We start from the raw sequence: 12,599 nt of genomic DNA, 5'->3' as shown, positions 1-12,599 counted from the left end.
AATTTTCCAATAATTTCCCTTACATCACTTGGATTACGGTGATAATTACATCATAGGATACAGATTTTCTACAGCTGCTGATTACCTTTTGGTATTGCACCCTAATAGCGTATTATTGGTATGTGGCCTTCAACCAAGCATCTCAGCTTTGGAAACACCACAACGGACCCAAATCAGTAATAGAAGAGATTGGTTAAATACTTTATTGCTATTGGGAGCATTTGTGTTCCTCCCTTCTGAGAGTGAACTGTTGTGAACGTGTACTTTTGTCACTGGGTGCCTAAGACTGGACACTTCTCACTCTACTTCCTTTCTGAAAGAGAACAGTGGATTTGCACTCTTGCTGGTGGGATCAGAAGGGGCAATGCAATGGCCAAGTGGTATTATCACTAAACTATTAATCCAGAAACTCAGCTCATGTTCTGTGGACCTGGTTGCAAATCCTGCCACAGCAAAAATTTGAATTCAGTAAAGAATCTGGAATTCAGGGTGTACTGATGAACACAAAACCATTGTGTTAATTGTCAGAAAAACCCATCTGAATTCAATAATGTTCTTTAGGAAGGGAAATTGCCACCCTTACCTGACCTGGCCTATATGTGACTCCAGACCCATAGGGTCTATAGATTGAAAGAAGCAAAAATGGCCTTTAGTAGAGTGATAAGCTGCTCTTGTCAGATGTGGGAGTTTAGAGAGAGTTTGTGGGATACTGAGGATTATATCTGCAATAAATGCCATTGCTTGCGAATCCTAACAGGTCGAATGGATCGGTTGGAGAGACAGTTAGAGGCAATGAAGAATTTACAAGAGCAAGGGGTTGTGATGGATGGCAGTTATAGGAAGGGGGAAAAGTCCACATACAGTCACATAGATGGGTTGACTCCATGAAAGGGAAGAGACATAAGCAGTTAGTGCAGGATTCTTCTGTGGCTATCCCCATTTCAAACAAGTATGCTGTTTTGGAAAATGTAGGGAGTGATGGATTCTCAGGGGAACGTAGCACGAACAGCCAAGTTTCTGGTAATGAAACTGGCTCTAACACAATGAGGGGTATGTCGGGTTCCAAGAAATCGATCGTGTTAGGGGACTCTCTAGTCCGAGATACAGATAGACATTTCTGTGGTCAGCAGCGAAAAATCAGAATGGTGTGTTGCTTCCCTGGTGCCAGGATCAAGAATGCCTCAGAGAGAGTACAGAATGTTCTCAAGGGAGAGGGGGGCCAGCTGGAGGTCATTGTACACATCAGAACCAATGACAGGAAGAGAAATGGTCGAGATTCTGAAGGGAGATTACAGAGAATTAAGCAGGAATTTAAAAAGGAGGTCCTCGAGACTAGTAATATCTGCATTACTCCTGGTGTTACGACTAGTGAGGGCAGAAATAGGAGGATAGAGCAGATGAATGCATGGCTGAGGAGATGATGTGCGAGAGAAGGATTCACATTTTTGGATCATTGCAAGCTGTTTTCGGGTAGAAGCGACGTGTACAAGAACGATGGATTGCACCTAAATTGGAAGGGGACTGATATACTGGCAGGGAAATTTGCTAGAACTGCTAGACAGGGTTTAAACTAGTAAGATGGTGGGGTGGGACCTTGGGAGATAGTGAGGAAAGAGATCAATCTGAGGCTGGTACAGTTGAGAACAAAGGCAAGTCAAACAGTCAGGTCAGCCAGGGACAAAGCAGAGAACAAGGTCGGACTAATGAATAAACTGCATTTATTTCAATGCAAGAGGCCTAACAGGGAAGGCAGATGAATTCAGGGCATGGTTAGGAACATGGGACAGGGATATCATAGTAATTACAGAAACATGACTCGGGGATGGACAGGACTGCCAGCTTAACATTCCAGGGTATAAATGCTACAGGAAGGATAGAAAGGGAGGCAAGAGAGGAGGGGGAGTGGCATTTTTGATAAGGGGTAGCACTACAGCTGTACTGAGGGAGGATATTCTTGGAAATACATCCAGGGACATTATTTGGGTAGAACTGAGAAATAAGAAAGGGATGAACTCCTTATTGGTTGTATTATAGACACCCTAATAGTCAGAGGGAAATTGAGAAACAAACTTGTAAGGAGATCTCAGTTATCTGTAAGAATAATAGGGTGATTATGGTAGGGGATTTTAACTTTCCAAATATAGAGTGGAACTGCCATAGTGTTACGGGTTTAGATAGAGAGGAATTTGTTAACTGTGTGTACAATAAAATCTTCTGATTCAGTATGTGGATGTGCCTGCTAGAGAGAGTGCAAAACTTGACCTCTTTTGGGAAATAAGGCAGGGCAGGTGACTGAGGTGTCAGTGGGGGAGCACTTTGGAGCCAGCGACCATAATTCTATTAATTGTATTAGTTTTAAAATAGTGATGGAAAAGGATAGACCAGATCTAAAAGTCGAAGTTCCAAATTGGAGAAAGGTCAATTTTGATGGTATTAGGCGAGAACTTTCAAAAGCTGACTGGGGGCAGATGTTCACAGGTAAAGGGACAGCTGGAAAATGGGAAGCCTTCAGAAATGAGATAATGAGAGTCCAGAGAAAGTATATTCCTGTCAGGGTGAAAGGAAAGGCTGGTAGGTATAGGGAATGCTGGATGGCTAAAGAAAGTGCAGGTTTGATTAAGAAAAAGAAGGAAGAATATGATAGCTTTGGACAGGATAGATCTAGTGAATCCTTAGAGAATAAAAGCAGTAGGAGAGAAATCAGGAGGGCAAAAAGTTGATATGAGATAGCTTTGGCAAGTAGAGTTAAGGAGAATCCAAAGGGTTTTAACAAATACGTTAAGGACAAAAGGGTAACGAGGGAGAGAATAAGGCCCCTCGAACACTAGCAAGGCGACCTTTGTGCAGCCACAGGAGATGGGAAGGTACTAAATGAGTATTTTGCATTAGTATTTACTGTGGAAAAGGACGTGGAAGATATAGCATGTAGGGAAATAGATGGTGACATCTTGAAAAATGTCCATATTACAGAGGAGGAAGTGCTGGATGTCTTGACATGCATAAAAGTGGATAAATCCCCAGGACCTGATCAAGTGTACCCTAGAACTCTGTGGGAAGCTAGGGAAGTGATTGCTGGGTCTTTTGCTGAGATATTTGTATCATCGATAGTCACAGATGAGGTGTCAGAAGACTGGAGGTTGGCTAACATGGTGCCACTATTTAAGAAAGATGGTAAGGACAAGCCAGGGAACTATAGACCAGTGAGCCTGACATTAGTGATGGGCAAGTTGTTTGAGGGAATTCTGAGGGACAGGATGTACATATATTTGGAAAGGCAAGGATTGATTAGGGATAGTCAACCTTGGCTTTGTGTGTGGCAAATCATGTCTCTCAAACTTGAATGAGTGTTTTGAAGAAGTAACAAAGAGGATTGATGAGGGCAGAGTGGTAGATGTGATCTACATGGACTTCAGTAAGGCGTTTGACAAGAGAAACTGGTTAGCTAGGTGAGGTCTCATGGAATACAGAGAGAACTAGCCATTTAGCTACAGCACTGACTCAGAGGTAGAAGACAGAGAGTGGTGGTGGAGGGTTGTTTTTCAGACTGGAGGCCTATGACCAGTGAAGTGCCACAAGGATCAGTGGTGGGTCCATTCCTTTTGATTATTTATATGAATGAATTGGATGTGAGCATTAGAGGTATAGTTAGTAAGTTTGCAGATGACACCAAAATTGGAAGAGTAGTGGACACTGAAGAACGTTATCACAGATAACAATGGGATCTTGATGAGATGGGCCAATGGGCTGAGAATCGGCAGATGGAGTTTAATTTACATAAATGTGAGGTGCTACATTTTGGGAAAGCAAATCTTAGCTGGATTTATGCACTTAATGGTAAGGTCCTAGGGAGTTTTGCTGAACCAAGAGACCTTGGAGTGCAGGTTCATAGCTCCTTGAAAATGGAGTCTCAGGTAGATAGGATAGTGAAGAACGTGTTTGGTATGCTTTCCTTTATTGGTCGGAGTATTGAATAAGGAGTTAAGAGGGCATGTTATACCTGTACAGGATATTGGTTAGGCCACTTTTTGAATATTGAGTACTATTCTGGTCTCCATCTTATCGGAAAGATGTTGTGAAACCTGAAAAGGTTCAGAAAAGATTTACAAGGATATTGCTAGGGCAGGAGGATTTGAGCTATCAGGAGATTTTGAATAGGCGGGCGTTGTTTTCCCTGGAGCATCGTAGACTGAGAGGTGACCTTATAGACGCTTATAAAATGATGAGGGGCATGGATAGGATAAATAGACAAAGTCTTTTCCCTGGGGTGGGGGAGTCCAGAACTAGAGGGCATAGGTTTAGGGTGAGAGGGGAAAGATATAAAAGAGACCTAAGGGGCAACTTTTTCACGCAGAGGATGGTACATGTATGGAATGAGCTGTAAGAGGAAGTCATGGAGGCTAGTACAACTGTGACATTTAAAAGGCATCTGGATGGGTATATGAATAGGAAGGGTTTGGAGGGATATGAGCCAGGTATTGGCAGGTGGGACTGGATTGGGTTGGGATGTCTGGTCGGCATGACGAGTTGGACCAAAGGTTCTGTTTCCGTGCTGTACATCTCTGACTCTCCAGTGCCCTCTGGACAGTTGGGGATGAGCAATAAATGCTGCTGTAGCCAGTGAAATCCACGTCCTGTGAACAAAGTTTTTAAAAATAATTATTTAAATTGAATTACAAACATGACCCCACTACTCTGACTGGGACTTGAGTCCAAATCATTCAATTTATTCACATAATAGCATTCTTCAACTGTTACACTTGTTACTTGTTGAAGTAAAAATGTAAAACGATGGGTAAATAGACCAGCTACTGGATTGACATTTATTTTTCTAACCCCTACAGTTCTGACCTCTGGGCCCTTGGCTGTATTATATACCAGCTGGTAGCTGGATTGCCACCATTTAGGGCTGGGTAAGTGCTCAAACCTATGAGATGAGTAACATAATGTAATCGGGAACTCGGCTCTACAATGTTATTTCTATACTGGCAATTTGATCTATTGCGTTCAAACGTTTCAACATTCAAGTTTGATTTTTTTTAAAAATTAATTCCTATTAACTTGACTGAGGGTACTCTGAATAAAACTGCTAAGTGTGAGACTTTTAGGTGCTGCAATGTATTTTTTTGGAAAACTTAATCTTTTTGCTTTGGGCATGAAGTTCTTCCTCCTTCCTTATCTCAGTGTATGATGTGCCATTCCCGATGAACAGTGATGTGGCACAGTTAGTGTGTTGAATGGAACTGCATCAGTAACTGGCCCTCTTTTTGTTTTTTTTTCCCCATCCTTAGTTACAGTTGCAGCTTGATGCACATTAAAAAATATTTCCATGGTTCTATGATGAAACATATTTGGTTACCTGTGAGCTGCCTTGTCACTAAGTTTTCATTTGATTGATTGGAACGGGCTTAAATTTAAAATAAAGGATCGAATTTATAAAATAAGCACAACTGTAGATGCTAGAAATCTGAAACAAAGAGTGCTGAAGAAACATCATTCCTGGCAGCATCTGCTGAGAGAAAAACAATCAATGTTTGACAAGAGTCACTGTTGACTGTTTTTCTCTCAGCAGATGCTGCCAGACCCAGTTTTTCCAGGGCGTTGTTTTTGTTGACCAAACTTATATGTTTTAATAGATAGGTGGGTTTCCTGGTAGCAATATTTATAATTTTTTTGAATATAGTGCTTACTAAATGTTTTTATTCAGTGGCATTAAGTACCTTGAACTTTATAATTTGATAAATTTGCTTAGCCTTGTGAATATTTTAGGTGTCTAGATTTCTGCTTGATTCGATTATTAATCTGTGATTATTTCTTCTCTCTATAGCAATGAATATCTCATATTCCAGAAAATCATTAAGCTAGAATATGAATTCCCAGAAAAATTTTTTCCAAAAGCAAAAGATTTGGTGCAGCAACTTTTGGTAAGTAGTTTAATGTCCCTTTTCCTCAGCCAGTGCAGCAACCAAATTCTGACCAAGTCCAACAATTTATACTCCTAACGTCTCATTTGAATAACAAATCACAATTCAATAGTATTAAAAATACAGTTGAAATATAGGATGATAAGGTCAGCTTTCATAATGGTGTCACAACTCCCTTAACCTGATGAACATAATTGGATTAGTCTCCCTGTTCAGAGTTTTGAACAGCTATCATGCTCTCTCCCAGCAGTTGAATAGTTGAGAATCTATATAATCAAAATTTATGCAATGAATATAACCGATGTAATAATATGATTCGTGGATAGACTGATAATTCCAAATAACCCTTTGAAATTATTTTTTAAAGGAGTCCTTTCTGAAACCAAGGTGCTTTTTGCCTTTTTGTAAAAAAAAAACAGTCATGGGAAAGATGAACATGTTTGCTGTACAAGCTTGAGCACTCTGGGTTTTGGAACTTGAGTGGCGGCAGGAGTTGCTGTCGTACATCAATAAGGCAGAGGACTAAGTGGGTAGCATGTTTAGGGAACTAGTTACAGTGTAGATCAGAAGAATGCAGTCAGAGGGAATGGGTGACTGTCAGGATTCTAAGAAATCGAACAAGATGAGTAGGAATGGAAATGAGGTCCTCAAGGAAGATATCAGGAAGCTATATCAGAGATTCCATGGCAGGATCTATAAAGCGGTAGTCTCAGGATTACTCCCAGTAACAAACATAGAAATATGAAAACTGAGTAAGTAAAAACATGACTGGAAAGCTGGCGTAGGAGAATGGGCATCAGATTTGGAAAGAAGTTGGGCATCTATACAGGCTGGGTGGTCTACGTCTGAACAGGGGTGGAATAAATATCCTTTCAGAGAAATTTGCTCGTTCTGTGCGGAAGGTTTAAGCTACATTGGCAGGACAATGGAAATTTGTGGATAAATTCAGAGTGTTGAATAGGAGGTTGAAATTTAGTCAATGGTGTTTAAAAATTGTTCAGCGCAGGAATTTGGCAGTGTTAAAAATATATATATGTAAACATAGCTCATAAAGCCAATGAGCTCAGAGCACAGATTGACTTCTGCCTCCATATGCCTTTGTTATAATAAAATTTGAGTTTGAAGTGCAAAGATCGCAGTTCATCATCCATGATTAGAGAATTATCAGGCAAGATAGCAAAGCAAATTTTTAAAAAGTAGGAAGTAGCATCATTGGCTAAAGAATCATTTGCAATTATGAGGGATGATATACTAAATTAAGTATCAAATGAGGCATATGTGTTGAGCTCAGAAACAAAAGGGGCAAGCTGTATTGCCAGCTCTATACTATAGACCTCAAATAGTGAGTTTAGAGGAGCAAATATGTAGAATATGTTTGAATGTAGTAACAATAAGAAAAGAATAGTTGAAATACAGTGTGAAAGGCAAACGTAATACAAATTTCTTGAACTAAATTCAAGTGAACTTCAGTCAACATGTATCAAGCCCAACAAGAAAGTATCCAATTCTATATTATCTTGGGAATGAAGTTAAGCAGGTGAATGAAAAGCAGCAGGTGATCATTTTGGAGAAAATGATCATAATCCAGTTATTTTTAGCACCCTTGTGGAAAAGAACAGGTAACTTGTATAAAAGTACGAAGGCAAACTTGACAAAGCTGAAAGATGATTTGGCAAAAATAGACTGGGTACAACTGTTTGAAAGAGAGTTTTTGGTAAATCAGTGGGAGATGTTCAAAAGCAACATACTACATAGTGTACACATGTCCCCTCAAAGAAAAAGGGTACTGGAAAATCTAGAGACCCTAGTTATGCAGAAGTATTTTGGGTATGATAAAGCAGAAAAATTGAGTTTATGATTAGATTAGATTCCCAACAGTGTGGGAAAAGGCCATTTGGCCCAACAAGTGCACACCGACCCTTTGAAGAGTAATCCACCCAGACCCATTTCCCTCTGACTAATGCACCTCACACTATGGGCAATGTAGCATGGCCAATTCACCTGACCTGCACATCTTTGGACTGTGGGAGGAAACCAAAGCACCTGGAGAAAACCCACGCAGACACGGGGAGAATGTGCAAACTCCCCACAGACAGTCACCCAAGGCTGGAATCGAACGTAGGTCCCTGGCACTGTGAGGCAGCAGTGCTAACCACTGAGCCACCGTGACGCCCCCACGGTCTCAAAAAGTAACAGTTTAGGAACCTTCGAGGAGTACGGAAAATATAAAGTAAAAACACGTTTTAAAAAGAAGAGGAAAGAGAGATCCCAAAAATTGGCTGAATAAATTAAGGACAATCCAAAGATGTTTTTGTACTTTAGAGCAAGATGATGAGAGGAAAAGGTATGGGTCTATTGGAGGTGAATGTAGCAACTTGTGTGTGGATATAAAAGTTGTGGCCAGGGTTCTAAATGAATGATTTGCCTTGTTTCCATGAAGAAGGATGATGCAGATCTTCTAGTTACAGGAAGAATTAAATACTAGATAGAATAAGTGTAATGAGAATGGAAGTATTGGGGGGAAACTGAACTTTTTGAAGGTGGACAAATCACCAGGATAGGATAAATTGTCTCCCAGACTGCTAAAAGAAGCCCGGGAGGAAGTAGCAGAGATCTGAGGATCTTTTTCTAATCCTCACTTAGTACAAGTAAGGTACCGTAGGATTGGAGGTCTGAGAACATTGTCCCATTTTTCAAAACGAGTGTGAGAGGTTAGCCAAATGTTTTGTGGCAGAGTGATTAGCAATGTGACTATTTGAATCTAACATTATTTCCTGTTGCTGAGATAAAAGTTAATGGTCAGCTGGATAGGCTAGGATTTCTTTCCTTCGAACAAAGCAGGCTGATGGTGACTTAATTGAAATGTACAAAGTAATAAGGGGCTGGGACAGCTGGACAGGGAATTCCTGTTTTTCCCCCTAATGGCAAGGTCAGTTATCATAGTGCACAGATTTCAGATGATGGTAAAAGGATTAGATGAGACATGAGGAACAACTTTTTCACCAGGTGGTGGGTGTTGGGAATTGGGTAGCCCTCAATTTATTTAAAACGAAACCTGGAACTGCCTTTCAAGCACTGTAACCTGCAAAGCTACAGACCACGTGATGGAAATGGGTGGCTAGTTGCTTCATCTGCTGGGAGCACAGTGGGTTGAATGGCTTCTTTCTGTGCTGCACTTTTTCTTTGGTTCTGAAATAACCCTCTGCTTTTTGACCATTTGAGGCCCAGTGTTATAATTTTAAATCTGTGCACGCAGTTCCCTTGTTCCTACTGTTGATTATATTGCAAAACGTTGTCAGCATTATTTAACCTTTGTTATGCATATAGATGACCATAAACCTAATTATTTATGTCTGATCTGTTTATTTTTGACTGGACTCTAATATAGTATGATGTTAGCTAAGTGCCAACAACTGTATGAGGTCAGGTTCTGCTTGCCAAAAACTCGCTACAGTTGTTGGTTTGAAAGTTTGATGTGCTGTAGATTGAGTTTAACTTTTGCTTCATGGTTTTTCTCATTAGTACAGTTCCCTGAGATGGACAGTCTTGAGTTCAAGTCTTAGTCCAGGGGTATGAACACTTCAGTGTATACTGTGGTAGGCTGTTTTTCAGATTACCTTTCCAGCTGGTTGTAAAATGTTCTTTAGACTTATTCAAAGAACAAGGGAGTTTTTATGGTTTCTTGCCTTGCATGTTGCTGTCCTTGCCCACCAGAGTGCTCAAGCTGTCTGTAGGACATGGTTAGTGAATTCACCCTATTGGAAAAAGTGAAAGGACTTAATTACACACCAACTAAATTAGTGGGTGAAGAGTGTAGCAGAATGGACACTGGTGCTTGGAATAATTTGAGTATTTGACTTTAACACCAAGAATACTTTGCCTATTCCAACATCTTAGGTGTTCGAACACACCAAACGCTTAGGCTGTGAAGAGATGGGAGGTTATGGACTCCTCAAAGCCCATTCATTCTTCGAACCTGTTGCTTGGGAAAATCTGCACCTTCAGATCCCCCCAAAACTCACCGCGTATCTCCCGGCAATGTCTGAGGATGATGAAGATTGCTATGGCAATGTAAGTACTCAGACCCCTGCACCAAACTGCTTTGACATTTTCTTTATGTTGTGTATCATTTTGTACTTTAGCAGTCACTTTGTCTTTGAGATGATTTAAATGAATCTTACTGTTCACATCAACTGAGTTTTCAATCACTGCTGGAATTTGCATGTGGAATGTGGGCAACATCACACAAGACTGAAATACATTGATTTTCTTGTCTGTGTGTAATGGGCATGAACATCAAATTGGACTGAGACGTCTCTTCCAGCCATAATTTGGGCAAAGCCCCTCTGCTTATTTGGTACGTGGTATTCTCACCAATAAATGAAGCTGAGTTTTCAATTGTTATATCCATTGCCTTTCTAAAATTCTCTTTTCTCTTTTAATTTGTTTCCCTTCAGTTTGATTTTTAAAATTTTTTTTGTCTTCCATACCTTCTGAAATGTCATTTGTGTTTTGCCTCTGTTAAACACTTTGATATCAGAGTACACTAAAATGCAAGTTATTAAGCTGATTCTGTTCTTTCTTTCCTCTACCCCATGGTGACTGGCTGCAGTATGATGATCTACTCAGCCAGTTTGGTTGCATGCAGGTGGCTTCCTCCAGCTCATCGCATTCGCTGTCTACGCCTGAGCCTAGCCCTCCCCAGAGGTCAGGCAGTAACATCGAGCAGTACATTCATGACCTCAACGATAATTCATTTGAGCTGGATCTTCAGTTTACAGATGAGGATAAACGGTTGCTGCTTGAGAAACAAGCCAACAGAAATCCCTGGTAATCTGCGTCAATGTTTTTATTCGATGTGTTCACCATGTCCCTTTATGCTTGGTCATCTGTATCACTCTATAATTCCAGCTGGTACACTGCTTTGAGTCCTTGTCTCAGGAAGGTAGAGTATCCTGATGTCCTTGTCAACACCCATAGAAGAAAGCTCCACAAGTATCACATCTTCACTGATACAGCCCAAAACGTCAGTGCAAAAGACAAGAATGTGAAGTATTATCAAATGTCTTAGCCAGGTATACTGATTAAATGATCTATCATATTGGTCTCCCAGTATCCCCACTGTCTCAGATGCCAGATTTCAGCCGACTCCTCTCTACATCACATTAAGAATTTGTTGAAAGCTGTGTATAAAGTGAAGGCAATGATCTCAGGCAACATCCTGACCATAGTGCTGAATATTTATGCTTTAGAACTTGATGCTGGTAGCAATCATTTCAGTCCAGGACATTTCCATGAGTAATGAGGAACTTATGCAGTAAGTATTGATTAGAAGACAAGCCAGCAGAAATTCAAGGATGTTGTGGCACACCTCTGGATCTGGTGGAACTTGAACCTAGGCTTTGTGACCTAGAGGTCAGGGCACTACCAATGTGCCACAAGAGCTCAGTAATGTCCTGGACGTATCATCTTCAGCTGCTTCATCAATTAGCTTCCTTGCATCTTAAAGTCATAAGTGGGAATGTTCACTGATGCCAACACAGTGGGTATACTTGTTTTGACTTCTGAGAAAATGGAAAATCTCTATCTGTATGTAGAAAGACTGAACAACATTCAGCCTTGTCCCATTATGTGGCGGTAATATTATGCCAGGTAATATCCATCTCCAATTAGAGAATACGGCTCCACAATATTACCATTGTTGAATACCACAGACTATCCTGATCGTCGGGCTTATCATTGACCTGAAACATGATTTGGGCTAACCATATAAATACAATGGCCACAGGAGCAGGACAGTGGATGCTAGTTCTGTGGTGAGTAACCCACTTCCGATGCATGAAAGCCTGATCCATCATCTGGAAGGCACAAGTCAGGAGTGTGATGGAGTACGCTCTGTTTGCATGGATGAGTGTAAATTCCAAACTTGAGAATCTTCGCACTGTTCAGGACTAAGCACCTCCTTGGCACCCATTCTCCATCTTGAACAATAATTTCATCATTGCTAGCTCACAATGGCAGCAATGTGCACTATGTGAAGTTGCACAGTAGAAACCTGCCAAGCTTCCTTTGATGCAACTTCTATACCTACAACCTGTATCTCCCTTTTACAAAAAAAAGGACAGCAGTCACATGGGAAAGCCAACTGAAAAATCCTGTCTGAACTACATACCATCCTAATTTGGAGCCACATTGCTATTTCTGTATTGACTTTGGGCCAAAAACATGGAACCCTCTCCAAACAGCACTGTGTATCTCCTCTAAATGGATTTCAGAAATTTCAAGATAGCAACTTGAACTACTTTCTAAAGGTAATTAGGGATGAGCAACAAATTCTGGATTTTTTGATGATGCCCATGTCTATAAAAATAAACTTGCCTCTTTCCATCATTTGAAATAGGAGCCATGCAGCTCTTTGAGCTTGCTCTGCCATGGCTGATCTCTCACTGTTTCAAATTCCATCCTCCCATCTACCGCTGAGCCTATTGATTGCATCTCTGTCTTAAGAATATTCAATGATTCCACTTCCACTTCATCCTGAAACAGAGTATTTAAAGTCTCACAGCCCTCTGAGAGAAAAACAAATCTCATCTCTGTCCTAAAAGGGTTCTGGACTTGCACATAGAGGAAACATTATTTCTATGTCCTCAGAGGAAACATCCTTTCTCAATCCACCAT

General features: G+C 40.6%; 1 protein-coding gene across 1 annotated transcript in view; it reads left to right on the top strand.

Annotated features, from left to right (window-relative positions):
* The window catches only part of LOC132825446 (3-phosphoinositide-dependent protein kinase 1-like), an 80,043-nt gene that overhangs the window by 56,897 nt on the left and 10,547 nt on the right, over positions 1 to 12,599 (top strand). The window contains exons 8-11 of the mRNA XM_060840723.1: positions 4,842 to 4,910; positions 5,825 to 5,921; positions 9,819 to 9,992; positions 10,534 to 10,751. Of these exons, the coding sequence (XP_060696706.1) occupies positions 4,842 to 4,910; positions 5,825 to 5,921; positions 9,819 to 9,992; positions 10,534 to 10,751 (558 nt within the window). The remainder of the gene's footprint in view (positions 1 to 4,841; positions 4,911 to 5,824; positions 5,922 to 9,818; positions 9,993 to 10,533; positions 10,752 to 12,599) is intronic.

The sequence above is a fragment of the Hemiscyllium ocellatum genome, chromosome 20 (genome assembly GCF_020745735.1).
Source record: "Hemiscyllium ocellatum isolate sHemOce1 chromosome 20, sHemOce1.pat.X.cur, whole genome shotgun sequence".
NCBI classification, from domain to species: Eukaryota; Metazoa; Chordata; class Chondrichthyes; order Orectolobiformes; family Hemiscylliidae; genus Hemiscyllium; species Hemiscyllium ocellatum.
This window is presented reverse-complemented; position numbering and strand designations above follow the sequence as displayed.